The 24,908-nt window shown below is 49.2% G+C and overlaps 2 protein-coding genes across 29 annotated transcripts; one reads left to right on the top strand and one right to left on the bottom strand.

The window, feature by feature from the left end:
* Positions 1–2,963: 2,963 nt before the first annotated feature.
* On the top strand, positions 2,964–6,518 carry TUFM (Tu translation elongation factor, mitochondrial). Its single transcript, XM_037140048.2, has 10 exons — positions 2,964–3,105; positions 3,215–3,409; positions 3,870–4,036; positions 4,293–4,397; positions 4,484–4,648; positions 4,796–4,928; positions 5,025–5,129; positions 5,248–5,399; positions 5,491–5,610; positions 6,169–6,518. Exons 1-10 carry the CDS (start codon positions 3,063–3,065, stop codon positions 6,340–6,342), a joined length of 1,359 nt encoding a protein of 452 aa, XP_036995943.2. The 5' UTR covers positions 2,964–3,062; the 3' UTR covers positions 6,343–6,518.
* Positions 6,519–10,108: 3,590 nt separating this feature from the next.
* ATXN2L (ataxin 2 like) lies at positions 10,109–22,814 on the bottom strand. 28 transcript variants are annotated; one of them, XM_053671574.1, is made up of 24 exons: positions 22,185–22,814; positions 20,614–20,650; positions 20,355–20,411; positions 20,201–20,272; positions 19,671–19,821; positions 18,697–18,821; positions 17,822–17,913; positions 17,174–17,374; positions 16,150–16,325; positions 15,889–15,999; positions 14,928–15,140; positions 14,766–14,837; positions 14,460–14,530; positions 13,982–14,277; positions 13,832–13,901; positions 13,158–13,304; positions 12,962–13,034; positions 12,681–12,868; positions 12,156–12,285; positions 11,943–12,064; positions 11,568–11,780; positions 11,168–11,411; positions 10,859–11,018; positions 10,109–10,590 (listed from the first exon to the last, which is right to left on the bottom strand). In XM_053671574.1, exons 1-23 carry the CDS (start codon positions 22,484–22,486, stop codon positions 10,864–10,866), a joined length of 3,318 nt encoding a protein of 1,105 aa, XP_053527549.1. In that variant the 5' UTR covers positions 22,487–22,814; the 3' UTR covers positions 10,109–10,590; positions 10,859–10,863. The 28 variants fall into 28 exon arrangements, with proteins under 28 accessions (XP_053527549.1, XP_053527562.1, XP_036995946.2 ...); XM_053671587.1 differs by having other exon boundaries at positions 10,859–10,895; positions 11,222–11,411; XM_053671573.1 differs by having other exon boundaries at positions 10,523–10,613.
* Between the last annotated feature and the right edge of the window lie 2,094 nt (positions 22,815–24,908).

The raw sequence follows: 24,908 nt of genomic DNA, 5'->3' as shown, positions 1-24,908 counted from the left end.
AGGCCATGTGATTTCAAAAGCATCTTTTTGAACAAGTTCAAGCTTCTGCATAAAGAACTTTTCTATAGTAGTAGTGAGCCTTCCTCTTCATGTAACATTGCTCACAGCATTTTTACAGGTGGTTGGCTCCCCTTCTCTCTGCAGATCTGAATCTATTCCGCTGATATTTCATCTACTGGCTCTGCCAAAATTCATGCTACCATATCCGTGTACTGGACATTTGTGTTCCTTCCACTCTGTCACTGTGTGGTTGACAATGCGGTCATAGACATGGCTCAGCACCTGGGGAAATTCCCTGCCATCAGTTCTGCCCCCAAACATCAAAGCCAGAACACATCTCAGAGCCTTCCTCCAATACAAAAAGCACTGACATATGATGATCTAGATTTCTCCAATCAGACGCATACATGTAAGACTTTGAATATGCCAAGCTTTGGGGTAAGGGGAAGAGTAGGTCCCTTTACTGATGCAGCAGTAGCTGTTGCAGACAAGTTTTAAGTCTTGGTACTTAGTGTTTGGCGGCAATGGCAGTAGTAGCAGTTTTCTTATCAGGTCAAATCAGTTCTATGGCTTCTGAGCTATTTCTACAGCTCATCCCACAATTCTGTAAGCTAATACCCTAAAACAAATCCTTATTCTGTTTAAATCAATCAATGTAAATTCTGTCATCTGTAAATCAAGACTCCTATTACAGAGAATGCTACGTCGACTGCTCTATAAAAACTTTTCTCCCTTTGGACTTTTCTGAGTACTCTTTCTCAGGTTTCAGTTGTCCATGTGCCATTTTCCCCAAATCCGTCATATATTCATATGACCCATAATATTATCTACCAAATATTATTTTAAAATTGTTTCATATTTTACAGTATTTACTTGTTTTTTCCAAGCTACTACACATTAAAATTAATACACCATCATCGAAACTGAAAAAAATTTCACCCTGGCTGGTGTGGCTCAGTGGATTGAGCAGCACCCTGTCAACCAGTTCCATTCCCAGTCAGGGCGCACGCCCGGGGGGCAGGCCAGGTCCCCACTTGGGGGCGTGCGAGAGGCAACCACACATTGATATTTTTCTCCCTCTCTTTCTCCCTCCCTTCCCATATCTCTAAAAATAAATGAATAAAATCTTAAGAAAAAAAAGAAGAAAGTTTATGACCCCCCCAAAATTAGTGGCCAATAATGTCACAGGACAAATTTCTAGGAGTGGAGTGACTGAGGGACAAAAAAAAAACCCCACCCTTTTATACTGTAGCAGCCCTTTCCCAAGCAGAGCTGACAAGTTGGAGGGACCAGGAGGCCCTAAGACTTCTGGTCTTAGCCAGTTCCTCATTTTATCTGAGCAGTAAATATTATAGTGCAGTGCAGTTAAGTACACTTTTTTGACGTTTAATAGTATTGGTTTCCTTAATCACCCTGATGCTCAGTTTTCTCATCTGTAGAATGGGGGAAATACCAGTTGGTATCACAAAGGGAAACACTGGGATCACTGACTGTGAAGCAATATGAAGCATTTGCCCAATGCCTGATCCATAAGAAGCTCTAGTTCATTATGTCCCCCTCTCCTCTGAGCTTAAGGAAATGTGTATGTGTGTAAGAAATAAATATGCTTTCTCTGTCTGTGCCCAGACCCTACTGAATCATAATTTCTAAGGGGGGAATCTGTTAAACATAGTATCCCTGGCTGGTGAGGTGCAGTGGATTGAGTGCCCACCTTCCAATGGAAAGGTCACTCGCTGCATCCCCAGTCAGGGCACAGGCCTGGGTTGTGGGCCAGGTCCCCACTTGGAGTGTGAGAGGCAACTGCTCGATGTGTATCTCACATGTGGATGCTTCTCTCCCTCTTTCTCCCTCCATTCCTGTCTCTAAAAAAAACACATACACACATAGTCTAGTCAATTGAATCCTAGGATCTGATGAGTTTTGGAAACATTAACCAGGATTACATGAGTAGCTGCTATTATTATGCCAAGGTAATGAAATGATGGATATGAACGTTAAAGGTTATATACTATCCTTGCATTCTTCATTCAGTCAACAGATATCTACTGAGCACTTTCTGGATGCCCAGCTCTGTCTTCCGTGCTGAGGACAAGAAAGACTTAGGCTGCTCTTAAAGGTGCCTGAGGCTGATTCCTCCCTTTTGGTGTCATCAGTAAAATTGGGTGGATGGGGCAAAGAACAAGGGAATTATTCCTTTTACTGCTGAGGCGCGACGTGGGTGGACAGGAAAGCATTGTCGGACAGATTTGCCAGCAGGTTGTGAACGAAGAGGGCGGGTATTTGAGGGTTAAGGACTTTGCGATCTGGAGGCCTCCGGGACCCCCTCCTACCTCCTGCCCAGCTCATTTACTCTCAGAGCAGGATGTCAGGATCTTTCTATGTAGTAGATATTACTACTGTAATCCCCTTTTAAAACAAAGATAAGAAAACAAAGGCTCCGCAGCGACCACGGGTCACACTTGAACCCTACCCCCGAAAGGCGCCCAGGTCCTTCTTCCTCAGCCTGGCTGCAGGACCTCGTCCTACTTCCCGCTGTGGCATAAAGGCTGCCAGATCTCTCATTAGACAGCCGGACTCCCAGGGGCTCGCGACTTCGATGTTCCAGAACAGTCCGCGCAGAGGCCGCCTCTGCCTCGTGGAGGTCGGGACCCTCCCTTATGACCCGTCCTAAACCCCACCTAATTCCTCGGCTATCCTGCCGCTCTGGGAACGACTGAGTCCGTGAGTCTTCGGGGCACTGGTGCATTATGGGACACTCCACAGCGCCCCCGGCTCTGCCAAGGAGAGCTGCGTGACCCACTTCCTCCCGCGCGGCCCGTGGAGTTGTGGGAACCTCCATCCGCACCCACTTCCGAGAATAGCATTTACCTTTCATGACGTCTTCCGACCGGCGCCCGGAAATTGGAGGAGATGGCCATAGAAATTGGCGGCTAGAGGCGCCCGGACTTGCCCTCCCGTTCTCACTTCCGCCGGAAGTGGCTTCCAGTCGCAATTGCCCTCTCGCTGCACGCACGGGCATCGGATCGCCGGTACCCGGTGCTGGGGGAGTAAATACGACCATAATGGCGGTCACCACCATGCTGCGCGCGACACCCCTCTTCAGCGGTGAGGGGGCGGGGAGCCTGATACCGGTACAGGGACACGTGGGAGTTTCCCATCTCTCGGAGTGGCCGGGTTTGGACCCGCGCGGTGACTCCAAGCGTCTACCCCGCAGGTCTCGGCGCCGGCTCGACCCCACTACTGCAGGGCTTGTTACAGCCGCTGAAGGCCCAGGCACTGACCCTCTTGTGTCGTGGCCTGGCCGTGGAAGCCAAGAAGACCTATGTGCGTGACAAGCCCCATGTAAATGTGGGTACCATCGGCCATGTGGACCACGGCAAGACCACACTGACCGCGGCCATCACGAAAAGTAAGCGGGATTGCAGTGGGGGCATCCGGCAACGCTAGCTCTGCAGGCGGGACCCGGAGCCACGGAGGTGTGGTTAGCAGAGTGGCTGCTGGGAGGTGTTTAGTTTAGTCCCAGGAACCAGAATTCCAGTGGTCGGTGGGTTGAAAGATGCAGGAAACAGATTTCCCCTGAACATGAAGAACTTTGTGATGCATAAATTGGAGGACTCTGAATGGCCTCCCTTTGGCTGTAGGAACTGCCCTGTAAGCAGAGGCTTTATCCTAGAAAGTCGCTGAGCATATCCTTGAGGCTCTCCAGCATTTCTGACTGGTTATGTCTGCTGGAGGAATTGTGGGACGGGTCATCCTCCCAGGTTGTCCTTTGTTTCAGTGGGAGGGACTTAGGGGTGCGGCCTGAGTCCTGCCTTTACCTGGGGAACTTTAGCTGAGAGCTGTGTTCTTTTCCCTCCCTCTCCCTTTAGTTTTAGCCGAGGGAGGTGGGGCCAAGTTTAAGAAGTATGAGGAGATTGACAATGCCCCAGAGGAGCGAGCCCGAGGCATCACCATCAATGCAGCTCATGTGGAGTATAGCACTGCTGCCCGCCACTATGCCCACACAGACTGCCCAGGTCACGCAGATTATGTTAAGGTGAGAGTGTGTCTGGGGACAGGGCCAGGAGCTGCCTTCTGTCAGAAGAAATGTTAGGTTTGTGGGGAAGAATTTGGTACTCAAGACATGTAGGTTTGAGATCATGGATTTGTGGGCGTGGCCCCTCAAAGTGGGTGGTGAGGAGATGACAGAGAAAGGTGAGCTTCAGTTCCTAACTGTTGTGCATGTCTAAATGAATGGGGATCTGAGGAGGTCACTGAAATAGGCTGAGTGTATTCTTTCCTCCCCTACCCAGAATATGATCACAGGCACTGCTCCCCTTGATGGCTGCATCCTGGTGGTGGCAGCCAATGACGGCCCCATGCCCCAGACCCGAGAGCACTTATTACTGGCCAAACAGGTATGCAGAGCCTGGGTAGGAGTGGAAAGAGGAAGAGTGGGGTGCTGAGCCAGTTAGGACATCATCTCCCTCTTTCCCATCTACAGATTGGAGTAGAGCACGTTGTGGTGTATGTGAACAAGGCAGATGCTGTCCAGGACTCTGAGATGGTGGAGCTAGTCGAACTGGAAATCCGGGAATTGCTCACTGAGTTTGGCTACAAAGGGGAGGAGACCCCAGTCATCGTAGGCTCTGCCCTCTGTGCCCTTGAGGTGAAGACAGGGTCAGGCAGGGGCTGCTGTGGTAGAGGATGGGGCTGGATAGGCATCCAGAGCTGTGCTTTGAGTCTGGGGAGTGGTTCTTGTTAAGCAGAAAAGGAATTTCAGAGTCCTGTCATTTCCCCATTCCTGCCACCCCAGCAACGTGACCCTGAGCTAGGCCTGAAGTCTGTACAGAAGCTGCTGGATGCTGTGGACACTCACATCCCGGTGCCCACCCGGGATCTGGAGAAGCCTTTCCTGCTACCTGTAGAGTCAGTTTACTCTATCCCTGGTGAGGACTGTGCTCATTTTCATTGTCCCCTCTCTTCCCCCAACCCAGCAAAAGCCTCACCCACAGTCCCTAATGTCCTGTCTTATTCCTTCACAGGCCGGGGCACTGTGGTGACAGGTACGCTAGAACGTGGCATTTTGAAGAAGGGAGATGAGTGTGAGTTCCTGGGACATAACAAGAACATTCGCACTGTGGTGACAGGTATAGGAAGAAAGCCTTGAGAACCGGGGGCTCACTCCAGGATGACCATTCCCCTTGCAGGTCCCTTGTGTCTTTCCTCTGCCCCAGACCATCCTCCCTTGTCTCTTCTTCCTCCCAGGCATTGAAATGTTCCACAAGAGCCTGGAGAGGGCAGAGGCAGGTGATAATCTTGGGGCCCTGGTTCGAGGCTTGAAGCGGGAAGACCTGAGACGTGGCCTGGTTATGGCCAAACCAGGTTCCATCCAGCCCCACCAGAAAGTGGAGGCACAGGTGAGGGCTCCGGATGATGGTGGGCAGGGCTGACTAAGACAAACTGTCCCCTACAGAGGCAGTGCTTTTAGCCACTTGCTCTGTCTTTCAGGTTTACATCCTCAGCAAAGAGGAAGGTGGCCGCCACAAGCCCTTTGTATCCCACTTCATGCCTGTCATGTTCTCCCTGACTTGGGACATGGCCTGTCGTATCATTTTACCTCCAGGGAAGGTGGGTATAGGGATGTGAAGGAGCACTGTGCATGTCAGGGCTGCCTCACTTATAGTTTTAAAGGTGTATGTAACAATGCCGGTGACTTTTTCTTGGGTGAAGAGAGCCTTGCTGATGTAGAAGAACTAATGATGAAGGGCCTGGACCAGTGGTTTTAGGGGGAGTGAGTCCTCACCCTCATCCAGTATTCCCAAGGCTAAAGTAGATGAAAAACCTATCTATGTTAGTATTTACCCAAAAAGACTTCCCAGAACAGTGTATTTCTTAAGAGTTTCACCATGCATAGGACTTAGGAAGGTCAGTGAGTAAGAAACCTGCATAACCCCAAATTACCTCAACATTTCTCTTCAAGAACGCATCTTAGAGGAACACTGATCATTGGTCCTTTTTTTGCCTTTGCATATCCTGTTTGCATCTGCCTGACAGCTGGGATGAAGCTGTCCCCAGAAAGAATAATTATTCTGCTGCATTTTCCCATAATCTTTCACCTTGATAGCCAACAGTTGGAATGAAGGCACCCCCTGAAGGCCATGCATGACCCGTTTCTCCCCCCTCCAGGAGCTTGCTATGCCTGGGGAGGACCTGAAGCTTAGCCTAATCTTGCGGCAGCCAATGATCTTAGAAAAAGGCCAGCGTTTTACTCTGCGAGATGGCAACCGGACCATTGGCACTGGCCTCGTCACTGACACACCAACCATGACTGAGGAGGACAAGAACATAAAGTGGAGTTGAGTCTGGACCTCTGCTCAGGCTTGTATGTTCAGGGCTGTGCTGGCCAGTGTTCTGTCCTGCTTCTGAGGCTCCCTTCCCAGGGCATAGGCTGCAACCCAGCAGAGTTGCAGCTAGACTGATACTTCCCCATGGCCTGCCAGGTGAGGTAAATCAATAAACTGTTCTGTGAATAGTGAGCCAGCCTGGGTTGTGTGTCCTTTGCACAAGTTGGAAGGATGAGAGATTATAAAAAGGAAGCCCGAAAGGTACCCTGGAGCCATTTTTACTGAGCTTTCTAGCCTCAGGAGTTTATCTCTGTGGTAGAGGCTGGGAAAGCTCCTCTTTGTAAAGCTGTCAGCACTGCTGTAGCAAGTTGGGAGAAGCCAGAGTGTTGAAAGCTAGTCTAGTGAGCTTTGTATGCTACAGAAGGATATTGCTGCCCTGGTTGGCATAGCTCATTGGATTGAGCACAGGCTGCAAACCAAAGGGGCGCCAGTTCAATTCCCAGTCCGGGCACATGCCTGGGTTGCAGGCCAGGTCCCCAGTGGGGGCCACCTGAGAGGCAGCCACACACCGACACTGCTTGCTCTCTTTTTTCCCTCCCTTCTCCTTTCTAAAACTAAATAAAATCTTTAAAAAAAAAAAAGGATACTGCTGGATATCCTTCTGGGAGATAGTGTGAAAGGATTTCTCACTTGGAGCCAGCACTGGCTCAGCTAATAGGCATTTCATGTTTAGCTACCCTTGTGTAAGCCCTGGTACTGGGGACTGTATCTTACCTACAGGACCAGCACCCTGCACCTAAGAAGTGCTGGGTTAACATGTAATCTGTGCTTGATGGGTTATCACCACTGTCATTAATTCCATACAGGCCTGAGAAGTTGCAGAATGAAGTTTTCACTTTCAACATTTGAGATTTTATCAGGCATGGAGAGAATAAAATGCTGAGTAGATTTTTAAAAACTTGAATTGACTGACCAGGATGCTAACTTAAAACAAAAAAGGTAACATTCAGGAGGGATTAATAGGCACACCTTTCAAATTTGGGTCCTGACAAATGAGTATATTCCAGACATCCTACTGACAAGCATCCCTGAGAGGGGAGGCTCTCCAGTGTGAAAGCTGTTTTGAGAAACTCAGAACCTGATGACTCCAGAGAAGAGATAAACTTGTGAGAGGCTCAGGAGAAAGAGAACTTAACCTAGGGCAGGTCTGCTTGTTTTTTACCTTCAGTGTCCAATGAGCTGCTGAGAGTTTTTACAGGGGGGTTCCTGACTGGATGGAGTATAGTTCCCTTCCAACTCTGGAGATTTCTGCTCTTAGCAGTTAAGTCAAAATCAGTCTGCAGTTCTTCCTTAAAGCATCAGAAGAACTACACAATAACACCTGCAGTTAAATCACTTGCGGAATGAGACCTGTCTCTTCATCTGCACTTCAAACATCCTCAACCCAATTGAAGACTTTCCTGCTTCTTCCATCACTGTCCCCCAACCCCAGCTGACATCCCCTAGAGAGCTCTTTAATTTGGGACCTCAGAACTGCCCGTTTTTAGCAGCCAATCAGCTGCTACAATCCTTTTTCATTTACCTCTCTAATATACCTCCCCTCCATTCTTCAACCCCATGCTCACCCACCAGGTTTCAGATCCTCACACCCTGGGAATTCTTTCCCAGTATCTAAGCTTCATTCTTCCTCTCCCACCCAGTCAATTTTCTCTGCCTTTGGTTCGAGCTGAAATTCCCCTAAGGGTGTAATCTCCATTTAAGAAAACCAAGGTCAGAGTAAAGAATTCCAGCTGCTGCCTTAAAAAGAAAACTCCAAAACCTCTGAAGTCTTTTCTGGATCCCGTTTGTTTTTTTGTCCTGCCCACAAACTCCAGTTTAACTCCAACCCCCCTAAACCTGGGGCTCAACTCAGCCCACTCAACTTCTTCCACTGACAGGCCTTACACTTTGTTTCCAGTGACCGTATACACTACAGTATTTCATTTCAAAAGAGATAATTCATTAGGACCAGTTTTGAGGTGAGAAAACAGTAACTGGGAGGTTGGGCAATCTGTGCCAGTCAGAGCCAGAAGGGCAGAATCCTCAGGCCGTCAGCCGTACTGGCCCTGTCTTGGGAACCACATCATATGTCTAAGACTGACAACTCTTGGGTTCGTAACTGAGCAGATGGACCCGTTGTGGTGCCTTGGTGTATGACCCAGCAGTTAGTATTGGGAGAAACCGGTCTTTATTTACATCCCAGCCTCCGTGGGGTGGTGTGGTTGGGTTAGGGGTACTTCAGCTTGGATCCCTTCTTTTCCATGAGACCCAGCAATTCCCTTGTTCCCCCAAAAGCAAACCCAATAGTTCTCCATATTCTTAAGCCAGCTGTGCAGTTTTCCGGCCCCCCTGGAAAGTACCAAAGCCCCCTTTCTCATGCAGCATCTCTCTTCAGAATCTGGGGTATGATGTCCTCAGCCTCCACATGATAGTCCAGGAGGGCATGTGCTGTGTTACACTGGATCATGGCGAATCAGGAAAGGCACAGGCCCAGTGTCCAGATAGTCAGGATTTGCAGGGCAGCAGGGCAGCAGGGCAGCATCCAGTAAAGGCAATCTTTGGAGTCCACCAGAGCCGATATGATCAAAGCAGCATGCTTGCTGTTGTATTAATCCATGGCAGACCAGCTCCTATTGCCACAAGGCTCCTCTCTACCTTCATTATCAGCTGCATCACGGCTCTTCCTCCTCACTCTTTGAATGGCTGTTCACCCTTAGTTTAAATCTTGACTCGGAGTCTCCTGTGTGACCTCATCTCCAGGTCCCCAGTGAGTTACATTTGCCAGTTTTCTGAGTTTACATTCTCTTGGCTGCCATCCGAAGTCAGGGCAAGAATGACTGATCCAGAGGGGAACTAGCTATGTCAAGAATCTGGATAGTCTGAAAGTCATGCCCACCTTGTCCCAAGGCAGTAGAGCACAGCTATTAACTGGCTAAATTGCCATTGTAATGCAAAGTGCTTAATCCTATCATTTGCTCTTCCCCATCCCCCAAACAAGGTTTGTGGAGGCTTTGGGGACCTGTCAGTCTACATTCGTTTCAAATTTCACTTTTTTCCCCATGACTCTAATGCTTGTCTTTAACTTCGTCTGAAACCATTTTGTTAGACTGTGACAGCTATCACATCAGCATGAATTTAGAAACACTAAAACTGGTGAATTTTTGTGTACCCATTTTAATATTGAAGATGGAGGAAAATAAGCTATTTTAAGAAATGGTAAGAATGCAACTGAAACAGAGACTTGTGCAGTGTATGAAGGTCTCGTAACTAAATGTCAAAAGTAGCTTGAAAAGTTTTGTGCTGGAGATTTCTCGCTGGATGATGCTCCATGGCTGGGTAGATCAGCTGAGGCCGACAGACATTAACTGAGAACAATCAATGTTATACCACACAATAGCTGACATACTCAAAATACCCAAATTGATAAAATTATTAGCTCAGATAATGAAAGATATCTTATTTTAAGAAAAAACTGAAGAGCCCTGGCTGGTGGATTGAACACGGGCCTGCAAACCAAAGGATTTCGGTTCGATTCCCAGTCAGGCAGGGCACATGCCTGGGTTGCAGGCCAGTTCCCACAGGGGACGCATGAGAGGCAACCACACACACTGGTATTTCCCTCTCTCCTTCCCTTCCAAAGATAAATGTATAAAATCCTTTAAAACAAAAACAAAACTGAAGAGACTTTCTGGCCAACCCAATATAGTATTGCTCTATTCTCCAAAAAGGAAACTAGAGGCAGATTAAGTTAGTTTAAAATTTTATTTTTTTTAATTTTTTAAATATTTTTATGTAATAAAAAGTAAAAGTCCTGTCCAACCATCCTTGTGGGATATCTGTCTCTCACACAGATCACTCAAGTTAACGGGGAAGGAAGAACATGGGGCCCAAGTCTGACATTATAAATAATAGAAAATAAAAGATCTTTTGTCTCCAGCAGGGGTAAGAGGATGGGAGGGCAAGATGGGGTGGGCATGGGCAGGGGCAGAGTAGGAACCCCCCCACCCCCGCTGGACCCTGGCCCACCCACTTTGAGGCCTCTCCCATTCAAGGTGCTTGGTAGGAATCCCCCAGCTCCCCCCGGGGGGGGGGGAAGGGGAGATTGGGGGGCTGGGACTGGTCCGAGCTGCTGGGGGAAGAGACATAGATCACTCTTCCCTCCACTCATGGAGGTCTCAGGTCGCGGCCAGGACAATCTTCAGTTCCCCGGGGGGTGGAAGGGGAGCTGCTGGGAGGGATGAGATTGAACTGGTTGGAGGGGAAAGAGAAGAGAGCAGGAGCATTAGAACCCAAGCAGCTGTCCCTTCATCCAATGCCGTCCAGTGTGGGGTGTGGGGGGAGTGTTTGGGTAGGAGCGGCCTCCTCAAGGTGTCTCATGGGGCTGTCAGAAGCACAGATCAAACACTGTTTCCCAGTGAGCCAGAGCCCTTACTTGTGTGCCCAGCTCAGCCCCCCACACCCCAGCCTGGCCCTGTCTGCTGCGCTGACCTTACCTCGGCTAAGTCAGGAGACAGTCGGGGTCACTGAGAGCTGGGGAGGCAGTGGGGAGGGGGGCTGCTGGATCACAACTGAGCGAGGACGGAGGGAAGCAAAGGACAGAGCCAGGAGCAAGCCCCTGGCGGCGGCGACTGTGGCTTCTGCCCACCCTACATACTTCACAGACAGGTGCAGGTCGGCGGGCGCCCTGTGGGACAGCCCTGCCTCCAAGACCCCTCACTCCCCACCCAGAACCCGTGCATCCTGCCCCACCTGCAGCCCATCAGCTCTTCCATGCCAAATTCCCCCAGCTAACGAGAACTCACGAATCCTGTCATCGGCTCCTCCTGGAAATCCAGGCGCCTGGCCAGGCTGCTCACCTTGGGGGTGTCCGATGTAGGGGTAGGGTGAGGGTGTGGAAGCTGAGAGTGCAGGCACCCCACTCTGGGGCACTGCGCCTTGGGGGGGACCCCCATGGCTCTGGGGTGGGTGCAGCAGCATCACCTGGGGCGGGTGGGGAGCCCCAGGGTGAGGGGGCGGGGCTGCTGTGATTCCAGTTTGGACATGGGCCTGTGGAAAACAAAGTAGCTGGGAGCACCACAGAAGCTTGACACAGGTGCCAAGAATCCTAGTGTCAGAACACTACATAAAGGCGGCACTGGAAACTCAGGAATTAGATAGCATCGTGGCTCAGGCCCTCATGAAGCAGGCCCCTTGGGCTCTTACCTGGGTAACATGGGCCATGTTGGTGAAGCCGTGGGGCAGCTGCTGGTGGGCATGGATGGCATACACAGCGGCTGGTTGGGGGAAGCTGCTCTGAGGGGACTGGGCAGAAGGTCCCGGTGGCAGAGAAGGCGGCGTGCCTGTCAAGGCCCCTGGGTGGTACAGATTCTGCTGTGGCTGTCCACTGCCCAGGTGTGGGGCCTGCCCTGCCTGGTGCTGTCAGGGGGGAGGGGAAGGGTCAGTGCCACCCACTCCTCTGGTACCCAGGCCTTCCACTCACTTGACCTGAGCCTCCCCTCTGGAGAAACATCCCAAGCTCTACTACTTTCTTTTAGCCACACTCCTGCCCCAACCACTTAGATCCCCCACGGCAGGCACCTGGACAGGACTGGGGGCCGCATGCTGGGACTGTGGCTGGCTCCCAGTAGGTGTGGTGGCCGGCTGTGGCTGGTGGGCATGGAGCTGTGTGGCATGGTGTGGATAGGACTGGTGAACAGTGGCTATAGGAAGGAGGAGAGAAATATCAGTGCTGAGCACACTAGAGGGGACTGAGAAGTACAGCCTGAAAGGAGAGGGTCCAACAGAACTCACCATAAAGGGCTTGGGGTGTGGGCTGCTCAGCAGAAGGGTACTGAGGGGTAGAGGATGACACAATGGCCTGGGGATGGCTGCCCGATGTCAGCATGCGCGGATTGCTCTGAAGCATGGGGGCAAACACCGGCTGGAACAGCAAGGAGCGAAATGGTTGGCATAGTACAGGATGTAGAACATAACCTCTATAGTACCTCATAGTACATAACCTCTGCAGGGCACTGCCCTGGCCTCGTCATAACTACCTTGTCGAACATTCACAATAATCTAACTCACATAGATGCTATTTTATCAAACTTTATTTAATTTGGGGGGATGGGGTAGGGGATGATGACAATGACAATTAAGGCTTGAGTGTTTAAGTGCCTTGAAACAGGTCCTACCAGAGAGAGGACTGAAGCATAAACTTGACACCACAATCCAGAACACTGCCTGCCTCTCTCACCCAGCTCCTTTGAGTCAGGGAGGTGATAGGATCTCTAGCAGGGCCTCTGTATCCCCATGTCCCTCCTGTGCCTCAGTCACCTGTGAGGGGTAGTGAGCCATGGGCTGCATCATGGCAGGCTGGCCTGGGAACTGCTGTGGGTTGTAGGGGATGTAGGAAGAGTAAGGTGTGGCAGCCACCAGAGGTGGGCCAGCAGCAGCGGCGGCCTGCATCATTGGAGGGGCTGAGGCTGGCTGGTGTTGGTCCGAGCGCTGGGGGGGCAGGGAACCTGGGGGTGGGGGGAAAATAGTGCAGAGCTCAAGCTCCATCTGCCAGGAAGCAATGGGCAGCCCCACTGACTGCCCCTCCCCACCCTGCTCACCTTTTGCTCCCCGGTACTTGCCCTGCTGTCCAGGCACTGAGTTGGATACAGGATATGGATACATCTGAGGTGCCTAGGAACAAGAACACAGAGGAGGCTGAATGACACGCTTACAAATGACCAGAACATGCCTGACCTGGTCCCTCAGCCATTCGACCAAACCTCTTACCCTGGGCCGTTTAGTCTCTTCTCTTACCTGAACAGCTGGTCCCATGTGGATCTGAGGTATGTAGGAAATGTACTGGGGGCTATACAGCCCACTCTGGCCAGCTGTCAGCACCGGGATAGAGGGAGTAGAATGAGTCCGGGGTCCCGGAGAGGTTGGAGTACTGGTGGATTTATTCTGTAAGACACAAGGGAGGATGTTACAAAATCTCTTAATTTTTCTGTCTCCTACAGTACCCCCACTTGCCTATATAGCAACATCATTTGCAGAGAGAGTGTTATATGTCAAACAAATCCTGTACTTTTATCTTGCTTAAGCCTCACTCGCATCAAACCCTAAGAGATGGACACACTCAAATTATAGGTGACAAAACTGAAGCAAACAGGTTAAACAGCTTGTAAATAAATACAGGGGTGTAAGCCAAGTCAGTGAGCCGAAATGAAGCCTATGCTCGTAACTACTCCACTCAGAAACTCCCCAAGCCAAACGCTAAGTATGAGCGAAACCTGAAAACACCTGTCCGACACATCGTGATCCTCTGTACCACCTAGCCCCGAGACGTGTGTTCTTCCCAAACCAGCCCAACTGCTGCCATCCCTACACACTTTCCCATCCCCTCTCACTACCTGACATCAAATGCTTTCCCTCCAGTGTTGTTACCCCATTCCCAAATCTCCTTTATGGGAGATGTTACCCCATCTCACCACAGACAGCAGAGGCTTTGCAGGATTGAACTCCTTGGCATTGGGATTCAATGTTGACTTCTTTACTTGTCTATGAGAAAAAAATAAAAGTAAATCCTCACGGCTTGCCCCTCATAATCCAACACCCACCCAGCTCTCTACTCCACTTACTCGGCAACAGGGCCCTCATCCTTGTCATCGCCCTTGATGAGGCCCACTGGGGGGCTGCCGGTTTGGCTTGGGCAAGGTGTTGGGGGCTGATCTGGCCCCTCAGTGCCTCCTGCTGGAGGCAGGGGTGGTTTGTCTTCCTTATCCAATATGGACTCTGTCTTGGAGGAGACCGGGGACCCCATGGGCTCTGAAGTCAGTAGACCATCGACTTCCTTCTCCTTCCCTTTGGCCTCCTCCTTTAAGATCCGGGGAGGAAAAGGATCCAAGCTGGTCTCAGGAGAGCTACTGGGCTGAAGCTGGAAGGAGAGAAACACACATGTAACACTGGTCCAGACCCAAGACCCTGCTGCTTTCTTCCATCCCTGCTTGTACCTCATCTGTTGTCCCCCACCTAGTCCTGTGCCTCTCCTGTAAGCGCCCCACACCCATTCCACCTCCATCCTATTAACATCTTAGCTCATTCCCACACTTCTCTCACCTTAAACTGGGCCCCAAACTTTCTCAGTTCTTCCAGTTGAAAGCGTTTCTGTTCATTCTGAAGGCCAGGGACTATGAGAAACAGTGATAAAGGAGAAAATATACATTTCCTTTCTTAAAGGTGGCTACATACCACCAGTAGCCCACAAGAGTAAAAAGAAAAAAGAGGAACTCTTGAAAATCTTATCAGAGAAATTAGCATCAAAGGTCTAACAGATGTTGTTCTTGAATTTCAACAACTTTCCTTACTGAAATGCTCTCCTAATCAAAGGGGCATTATGCTTTGGCAGAACAAAACAATCCTCACCTTTCCCAGACATTCGGGACAGCTCCTGGGATTCCAGAGTTCTCCCAGGGTCCTTGACTGCAAGTTCTTTGACTGAGCGAGAAGAGAGAGAGATGCCTGAAGGTCTTTCTTCCCAGAACCACACTTCACACTGTCCACAGCCCTTGACAATCTGGTTCTTACCATCTGCGGGGGCCAGTGAAATCTTTGGAGAAGCTGGGGAAATGGAGCCTACTCCAGGGTCCACAACTGATGATGTCACAGGAATGGAAGCTGATGAGGTTGGTACTGCTGAGCCTATGGGAGGCTCAGTACAGGAAGCTGAGACTGGGGCAGGGGCAGCTGACTTGGGGGAGCGCGGGGGGTACATCCGGCCAACTGGAAGAAAAGGGAAAGCTGTACAATGGTTACTGCTGGTCAACAAGCCACGGGGACAAAAAACTTACTAAAACACCAAGAAAAACTTATCTACTTTTTCTTAAAGAAAAATTTTATTCATTCATTCCTATAGAGAGAGAGAAACATTGATGTGAGAAACATCTCCATCGGCTGCCTCTCACAAGCTTTCAACCTGGCACCTGGACTGTAACCTAGGCATGTGCTCCAACTGGGAGTTAAACCAGGGACCTTTCAGTTTGCAAGCCAGCGCCCAAAACACTGAACCACAGTTGGCCAGGGCTATCTACTTTTTTATACATAGGATCAGAAACCTAAATGCCTACAAAGGCAAGGCAGGTAACAAGGAGATAAAATGGCTTCATGGGCATCATGAAAGGACTTAAAGGAGCAGTCATACTCAGTTCTAGCCAAATGGAGCTATGCAGCAAGAGACGGCAGTGCTGGCAGAACCTCTTATATTTCAATAAAAATTGAAAAATTCCTATGACTTTTCCTGTTGTAAATATTGGCAACTAATTTAAACAAAGACACCTGCCAGCCAGACATGCCCGTAGACTGCTACACTGGGGTTTCTGCAAGAGGGAACTGAAAAATTCTTTCCTAAAAACCGTAAAGCCCAAACCCCTTAAAATACCTTTCGTTATCTTGAACCTGTCTCCCACCCTAGCATTCCAACAACTGATGTTATTTATATGCCCCTATAAATTTCTATCCATTTCTTCATGTAACACTGCTGAAATTTTACCTGCAGGAGGAGGTGGAACAGAAGCTTCTCCAGAAGGTCTACTGCTGGGTGAAGACAGAGTCTTGGCACCTCTCACAGGCCGCGGTGCCTTAGGGGACATGCGAGAAGGGCCTATTTTTTTTTTTAAGGCAGGGAAAAAAGATGCAGAGTACCTGTTATTACATTACTACCAATCCATCACCCTTCCAACCCACCTAAAACCATTCAATTATCCTTTCCAACTCTTTCCTGTCCTCCACAAAAGTGTGCTTCACAACTTACCTCCATTAATACCACGTGTCTCAGAACCTGGGCCAGGGCTGCTATTGTCAAGATGGTGAGGGCCACGAGGTGGCAAAGAGCTAAGGCAAGGCCGGCCGCCTCGAGAACTACTGCATCGAACTCCTCCCCGGGGACCTTCCCGAACTCGTTGGGGTAAAGGGATATACTTTCCCTCCCTAGGAGAAGAAAGTTGAAGTGAGATGAAATAACCACAAAACCCACACATTTTGGAAAGATAAAGCCCTCCCTTCTAAAGTATATGTGTGCGCACACACACGCACATACATGCTACTTGGCTCTGGCTTTTTGCACTATCTCACTTGAAGAATTGTCCTGGTGTAGTGTTCTGTGGCTACAGGCTTATGACCTTATCCTATGCCAACCCTGACCAGACCAACCAGGTTAATGCTCCACAATTCTACCACTCCTGACCTATGAGAAAAGTAGTATCACACTGTAGGTCAGTCAAGGTACATCTTTCATAAGATACAGATCATCACATAGTTTGATTTTATTTTCACAAAGGGAAGAATGAGGTATACATATACATGAATATACAGAGAAAAAATGGAAAAGAATATCAAAACTCTGAAACAAAATTTCTTTCTAAACCCATAAACTTTAGCCTTGTTACTATGGGCAAATCACTTAACCACTCTAGATTTTATTTATTTTTAAAATTTATTTTAAAATTATTTTACTTTTATTTCAGAGAGAGGGAGAAACAGCAATGAAACTTGATTGGCTGCCTTCTGTAGCTGCCCCAGGCATATCAAACATGCATCCCAGGCATGTGTCCTGACTGGGAATCAAACCTGCGACCCTTTGATTCTCAAGATGACACTCAACTAACTGAGCCACACCAGCCACAGTAACCACTGTGTTTTAATCTTTCAAAATAAAAACTGGGAATAACTATTCATTAACCTGTATCTCATATAGCTATGAGGCTTAAACAAGAGTGTACAAAACTTTTGGCCCACATAGTGAGTCCCAAATATACCAGGCTGCCCCCAGCAATTACCTAGATACCAAGCTGGGGCTCTCCCGTCCTGAACCCTGCCGCTGGACTGCACTGTGCTTCTCCTCTTCAGTGCGTCCATCATCGTTTTCCATGGCGATCCGTAGACGGTACTGGGGACTCGATTCAATCTCCCGAGCCAACTGGGCTGCACGCAGCTCCCGCTGACGAAATTCTTCTGAGTTGTCCTTCTCTAAGGGCACCCTGAGAGGACCACCAGAGACCATCACCACCCCAGTGCCAGGCAACAGAAGGAAAAATATTTCTACCAGTCCTATCACAACCTCAAGTATGTGGGTGTTTAACTTCTCCAGCAATATATTTAATGGGCATCTACTAGGTCCCGGGCAAAGCAGCAAGGTATCTTTGAATATGGGGCACATATAAACACATATTTAAGTACATTTTAAGTTCTAGAGAAAAAGTATGGGCAAGTAGATATGCAGTTAATTTTACCCATGAGGTGGTCTGGAATCAAGGCTAAAAGAAAACCTTTAAAAGCAGTTCACTAAACACAACAGGAGTGGGGAGAGGGCAATATGAACACCCAGAAAAGCAGGAACAAAAGCTATGTTCCACCTGGAGATCTGCCCTTCTGTTGGTGACCCCATGCCTCTAACTGCACCACATGGAGAGTCTCAGGACACTCACGTGTAAGATGAGAGACTGCTATCGTAGGTGGTCTTTACACCATAGTTCTCCTCATTGAACTTGAACATTTCATTGGGGTCCCATCCGTTGGACTAGGGAGGGAGGAGGGAGACTTTTAAAACCCAACAAGGAAAGCAACAATGACCTATCATTCTCTATCAGGCTGAAAAACTAAAAACAAAACAACAACAACAAAACTGACCACACCAAAAGTGGGAAAACTGGAACATAGCTGGTGAGAATATCAACTAGAACTCTAACAAATTTTCAGTAACAAATCCATTTCCAGTTTATATCCCAGAGAAATTCCGGTAATGTTCTAAAAATTCAGGAAGGCACTATAAGGGCCAAAAAACACAGAACAGTAAGGAAAGAGAGAAATACAATTTGGCAGGTGTACGTACATGGGTATGTAAGTAGAATAGTATACAGTAAGTTAAAAGCATTGAACTAGATGCACATAGCATCAGGTAACACTCAAAAACAGGTGAGGAAAGTAAATTCTTGTGCAAATTAAACAGCAAAATAATCCATCTGCTCATGAAAAATTCTCGATGATTCAAATTACAGCAGTAGCTGTTTTCTGGAAGGGAAATGGGCCTACACAGTACTCACTTGTTTATACTTTTTGTTAAGTTGAAAAAAAAAAAATGACTTGAAGCTGTCAATCAGATGGTGGGAGAACAGTATTTTTGTTTCGTTATTTTCTGTACCTTTCCATTTGGAATCTGACTGTCACAAACAGGCAAAAGTAAATAATTTTCCTCCCCCCTCCCCAGAAGCAACTAGGTTCCAAGAATGATGTTAGTGTCAATAACGCACATTCTGGCAGCAGAGCTGCCAAGCTCTCAGGATTTCAGGGAAGGAGATTGTACCATGTCAGACTCGAGGTCGTAGTCATCGCTGTTGCTGTCACCCCCCTCCCAGCGCTGAAGCACCTTCTCTTTGTGCTCCCCATTCACCTTCGAGTTCATGGCAATAGCTGAATCAGTGAACTTGTCTGTGGGGACAGAGTTGAAGATCAGGAGTCATATCATATTTCACAGGTGGTTCCCCCAAACATCTCTTCCTTACCCCAAGTTGTCAGAAGCAAAGAAAAGTTTATGTATGCCAGGGTTTGGGGATAAGGGGTGGACAGGCGCAGCATAAAAACCCTCAGCTTAGCCTTGGCCAGGTAGCTCAGTTGGTTAGGGTTAGAGCATTGTCTGGATATGCCGTGGTTGCAGGTTTGTGTCCAACCAGGACACATACGAGAATCAACCAATGAATGTATCAATTAAATGGAACAACAAACTGATGTCTCTCTCTCCTTCTCTTAAAACACACAAACAAAAATCCTGTATCTTAATAGTTCAGAAGCACCCTGGCTGGTGTAGTTCAGTGGATTGAGTGTGGGCCTGTGAACCGAAAGGTGGCCAGTTCAATTCCCAGTCAGGGCACATGCCTGGATTGTGGGCCAGGCTCCCAGTAGGGGGCATGCAAGAGTTAAGCACACAATGATGTTTCCCTCTTTCTCCTTCCCTTCCCCTCTCTCTAAAAACAAAAGCAAAAAACAAAACAAAACAAAAAGAACACTCATAAGCAGCAAGGAGTTCAAAACAAAGAAAATAATCACAACATAGGTCAAACTGTCCTACTTTATCTTAGACATCAAGATACACTCCCAAAAAGCAAAATCCAGCCATCTTCCTCAGGGGAATGGGGTGTGTGTGTGCGCGCACGCGCATGCGTGTGTGGGAGATGATAAAGTGGTTGTGGAGGTGGGGTGGGGGTAAAATCAAGCCATCATGTCACTGTTCTCTGCTCTCCACTCACAGAATGGGTCTGACATAATAGCCTGGCACAATACCTTTAGTTGCATAATTGAAGTCAACATTTCGGAAGTGGACAAGCATGACATCACTTGGTTTAAACACCATGGTGTCCACAATGTCTTCCCGACGAGGGCCACCTACTGGCTCAGATGCTTTCCGGTGCACAGCGTCCACAGCCAGTTCAAACTAAAAAAGTTCCATTTCCCAAAACCCAAGGGTCAGTATCAACAAACATGAAGGCAGAAATATGACTATTTTTCTCTCATGCTTTCTAAACTTTCCCCAATATCATGTATATTGGGGAAAGATGTATATATAACATCTTAATATTGGTCATAGGACTTAACACAAGTCCCCAAATTTAACTTTCACATTTTACACTTTTAAAGTACCCAACCCTCAAATTTCAGACCCATGTCTTTCATTGTTTGCAGCTCTACTCTAGCACGTGCTGAAATAGCCAAATGTTGTCCAATACTACTCAATTCACATTTTCGATGAGCCTACTTCATTCTCCTACTCCTTGCATGCAATTCCAAAAATAAGCTAGTTTGTGTACACTGACCTTTGAGCTCAAAGTCTTGAAGATACCTTCATAGGTAGTGCCATTCTTCACCTTTACATCACAAGTGGAGCCCTGGGAAAGTGGGAAAAATAAGAAGAGTGTCTGTTTCCAGCAACCAGATGCATTACACCCTTGAAAGAAAGTATCCACTTACCACAACAGCTGTAAGAAAATGCAGCATTCTGGAATTGTTGTAAACACCCTCAAATACCTGTCAGTAATACAGGAGGGAGAAATAAATAGCCAGCCGGCATCTTACCTTCCTTCCTTCTAAATGTCCACACTCCACATATTATCACCTTTTATGTGCTGGGCCCCCTGCCCTTCTGAGCCCACTAGACTATTTCTGCACCTACCCTGTCCCATATTCCCACATATCTTTTTTAAGTCTTTGTACCATTGGGGGCACTCACCGGTGACTGTGGGGGTCCCTTTCCTGTGCTCTGTCCCCTATAAGAGGAAACAAAAAATTGGTTATTTAAATCTGTTCAATCCCCCTTACACAATTAATTTCAAAGGGCTTGGTATCCTAGAACCACATACCATGTGAAAATGCTGATCCCTAGACCAACATTAGTTTACAATTAATCAATGAAGTTTTCAAACTCTCACCTTATAGAGAAAAAAGGCATACACATTATAAACCAGTAAACACATTTCCTCCAAATGCCAGCAAAACAGACCTCAATCAACAACCATTGTCTCACTTTCTCCAAGGGGCCAGAGCTTCATGCTTCCAAGAGACCAATGCTATACAGTATTCCATAACTAATCACCCATCTCAGATGTAAAACAGGAAGCTCAGGGACTGCAGGTTCGTAAACACCAAGCTCAGGCACGTTACCTCCCAAACAGAAAATACAATCATTTTCAGAGCCTTATGCCCCAAACCCTGGTAGGAGTACTCCCTCTACAACCCACCCCGTCGACTTCTTTACTCATTCAGCTAGTTACCCACTTTGGGAGGGGTCGTCAGTCCCCTGGTGATCCTGCTCCTCTCTGGCTGATGTAACCAGCGGTTGAGGAGGGTGCTGAGGGGGCCGTTGGCAGGGCTAGGGGACAGCGCAGCCGCAAAAGGCATCCACCGGGAGGCCTCGCCCGGTCTGCGACTGCGCACTGAGCCCCACGGGCCTCTTCAAAATACCCCCTCCCGCGATCAGAACCCACTGCGCCTGCGTGTACCGCCACGCTCAATTCCTTTAACCCATACACATTAGAAACCGAGTGGAGTGTCTCCCACGTAGCAACGAGCCCCTCCACACACACTCCTAGCCACGGCCCTATGTTACCCTGGTATCCCAAGTGCCCGGGTCATGAGACATAGAATCCATGCGCACGTACGTAAGGAGCGCGCGCGCTCAGAAGGTTCCCGGACCGCAGTCCTCCCAGTAGTCTCTCCTTTCGTTCTCCGCCCCCCCCCCCCCCCCACCGCGCTACCCTCCTACTGGGCCGACCTGGAAGGAGGAGGTGGCAACCCGCTCCAAGTCCCTCCCTCTCCATTGGCTAAACTGTGAGCCGCGCGCCCCCCCTCCATTGGCCACGGCCCGAACCTCTTCGCGCAGCCGACTCCCTATTGGCTGGAGCCCGGAACCGCGAGACCCTTCGCGGTAATGGAGTAGGGGACCCTATCACCTCTTTACCCCCCCCCCAACTCCTCGTTCCAACGGCGCTAGCGGTATGCGTCCCGCCGGCGCTTAAGGCCCAGGCAGCGAGCCCTGACTAGGCTGTGAGAGCGGAGCACGGTCCTTAATTAAAGTCCTGGTGACTGGCAGGGAACCCTTTACCTCCGACCTGTTAGGACCTGAGTGGGCCCATCCCTACCTTCAAGGGGGCAGGGGTTCTCCCTCTCCCGGCGTCCCTCAAGGGTGGCCAGGCTAGGAGCGCGCCTCGCGCGGTGTTCTGAGGTCCCGGTTGCCTGGCCGGAACCAAGCCGCTGCTGTCCCACAGCGAGCGCTCCAGTGCCCGGAAACCCACCCCTCCTCACCTGGCGCTGCCGATGGCCGCTGCCCCTGGCCTCTCCTGATGTTGCTGCTGCTGCTGCGGCGGTGGGGGCTGCGGCGACAAGATACTTTCGGCTCCCCGGCGGAGCCCGCTCCCGATAGCGGCTGCAGATCCCGGGCAGGAGGCAGCGGGAGGCCCCGAGGGAGCCGCGGTTGAGGCCAGAGGGCCCGAGAAGCCACCGTTGGGAGGGCTCGTGCCCCCGGGAGGCCGGCGGGCCACGGCCTGTTGCGTGGGGGACGGCTGCTGGGGCTGGGAGGTCTGTTGTGGCGGCTGAGGCTTCAACATGATGGAAGCGTCCGGAAGGGGAATTGAGAGGAAGGGAGGGAGGAGGTTGGAGCTAGGCCCCCGCCGGAGAGCGCGGGAAGCGAAGGAGACTGGGAAGCTGGGGACCCGCCGTTGGCGGGCGGGGGGCGGGGGAGGCCGGCGGTGTTGGGGGTGGATAGAGAAGATCGCGGGGCGAGGAAGCGCGGTGAGGCGGAAGGGGAGGGGGGGTCTCGTTGGCCGGAGGAAAGCGAGAGGGCGCGAGCCGGGCTGGCGCGCGTGCGCGTCGCCGGGGAAAGGGAAGGAGGAGGAGCGCGCAGGCGGGATCTCTTGAAGGGGGAGGGGCGGGGAGCGACGGCGCGGTACCCTGCCCGCGCGTACCGGGGCGGTTAGTTTGGGCAGAAAGAAGAATAAAGGTGAACCTCGCGCCCCCAGCCTTTGGAATGGGGAAGGAGCAGCGCGGGCGCTCACGCGCCAAGAATTTAGGCCCTCTAGTTCACTAATGGCTCTAGAGGACGCCAGCGGCTGCTGTCGCTTCACAATGAGCGTGTGAAGCCGGGGGAGGAGCGGAGGAAACAGAGAGGAAGAGTCGGCCGCCCCGCCCATGCCGCCGGCGTAGCGTAGGGATGCCTTCACAGTGAAACGTCACGACGTAGCGTGCAGTTCTTCCGCCATTTTGGGGCCCCGTGGGCGGAGTCAAAGTGCCAAAAATCCGGAGACTAGACTAGCCGCTGTATTTTGACGCTTGGTAGGTTTTCTGAGGCGGTACTCTCGACCTTATCTACCTTAAGTAAAAGACTAGTGGGCTTTAAGATGTTCAGTCCGAGCACGCCGGTCCTTTTCAGATAAATCTATGCCTAATCCTAAATGATTTTAAACTTCAGTGATTTTAAATGTAAATGGTTGGTTTATCCAAGCCCTAGAATGAACCCTTAAACTGTAGTAATAAAGAGACTGAAGGCCAGAGTTCCTAGAGTAGTTCAGAATGCTACCTCTGCAGTGAAGATTGCCTTCATTCATTTAAAATTAGCTGGACATGTAGGACGTTAGGCTGCATGCTCTGGATGCTACTGCAGTAAAACCACTTTCTGCTCCCAGGGAGTTCAACCTAGTGGTAGATTGAGACAATGCAATGACAAGGTGAAGCACAAGGCACCATGAAAGCAGTAGGAGTGAGGCCTTGTAATCAAACAGTATTGAATGATACTGGTTACTAGGATTTCTAGGCAGGGGAATAGGATATGACAAATCAAGAATAAAATTCAAGAGGAAAGAGGTTTAAAAGAGTGAAACTGGAGACCATAACCTGGGACCAGATTTTAAGCAGATGGACATTAACCTCAAAGAAGTGGGGAGCTTTTTACTGAAAATGAAGCGATCAGATTTGTAAAGGATTACTCATTGTTATGTGGAGAATGGAGTGAAGCAGTGATAGATCTGTGGTTATTAGTCCCAGGGAAACTTAATATTGCAGTCTCTCTTCACTTCTGGCATTAACACGAGAGCTCTTCCCAAACCCTCTCCCCCAGACATGCCCAACCTAGATAAAAGTCTGCCTTACTTTTTGGGAAATGTTCCTTCACCCCTGCTGCACTCCTAGCCTCAAGTGTGTTAGATTCCCTTCTTTTGTGCTTGCCCAGCCATTTCCCCCACTTTATCTAAAAGCTTGAATTCTGTCTTCTTGCTCCCCAAGGGTTGGAATCTAAGTGTTACTGCTCGTTCTACAGTACCTGGCCAATGCAGGCAGCCAATTAAATACTTGTGACATGAGTGGATCCGAATGGTATTTTAAAGACCATGTCTCCTGGATGCCTTAAAAACACAGTCCAGCTTTTTTTTTTTTTTTTTTTTTTTGCATTACTTATACCATCTGGTGCTGTGTTACCTCTCCAGCTTCATTATGGGCACTCCTTTCTCTCCCACCTACATCCTACTCCCATACTGAGTTTAAGTTTAAACTTCCATTTCCACAACATGCCTTTCCCTTATTCAACTCTTGCCTTTACATATGCTGTTCCTTCATGTACTTTCTCATTCTTCAAGTTTCAGTGTCAGTCCTTTGGAACATCCTGTGACTGACTACCTCCTCTGGGCTGTCAGAGCACTGTGATGGTTTTGTTTATATGGCTCTCCTTTCCACTGGCGGTTAAGGTCATTTAAAAGGCTGTTTTTTACTCATCTCCCTATCTGTAGTGCTCAGTGGCTGGCACACAGTGATTCAATTGGTAAATGACTGAAATGTCTTATTATATGTAATTTAGATTTTCTGTCACTGATTTGATATGAAGAACTTCTATGATATATTGTTAAGAAAGCAGAGTTCAAAATAGTATAAACTATGCTACCTTTTGTGCAGGAAGAAGAGGAAATAAAACAAGTATGTCTGCAAATTTTTGCAAGTAAAAGCTTCAGAAAGATAAACCAAAAACTAATAAAATTGGGTACC

Source organism: Artibeus jamaicensis, unplaced genomic scaffold, assembly GCF_021234435.1.
Source record: "Artibeus jamaicensis isolate MK-2021 breed Jamaican fruit bat unplaced genomic scaffold, CSHL_Jam_final contig_700, whole genome shotgun sequence".
NCBI classification, from domain to species: domain Eukaryota; kingdom Metazoa; phylum Chordata; class Mammalia; order Chiroptera; family Phyllostomidae; genus Artibeus; species Artibeus jamaicensis.
This window is presented reverse-complemented; position numbering and strand designations above follow the sequence as displayed.

Excerpts from the sequence above, each read along its gene's own strand:
- TUFM (XM_037140048.2), top strand. The coding sequence starts at position 3,063 with ATGGCGGTCACCACCATGCTGCGCGCGACACCCCTCTTCAGCG. Across the intron at positions 4,398-4,483 it reads ACTTATTACTGGCCAAACAG|ATTGGAGTAGAGCACGTTGT; the intron begins GTATGCAGAGCC and ends TCCCATCTACAG. Across the intron at positions 5,130-5,247 it reads CATTCGCACTGTGGTGACAG|GCATTGAAATGTTCCACAAG; the intron begins GTATAGGAAGAA and ends TCTTCCTCCCAG.
- ATXN2L (XM_037140051.2), bottom strand. The coding sequence starts at position 22,486 with ATGTTGAAGCCTCAGCCGCCACAACAGACCTCCCAGCCCCAGCAGCCG. Across the intron at positions 14,838-14,927 it reads TTCACTGGCCCCCGCAGATG|TCAAAGAACTTGCAGTCAAG; the intron begins GTAAGAACCAGA and ends CTTCTCGCTCAG. Across the intron at positions 13,902-13,981 it reads GATGAGGGCCCTGTTGCCGA|ACAAGTAAAGAAGTCAACAT; the intron begins GTAAGTGGAGTA and ends TTTTTCTCATAG.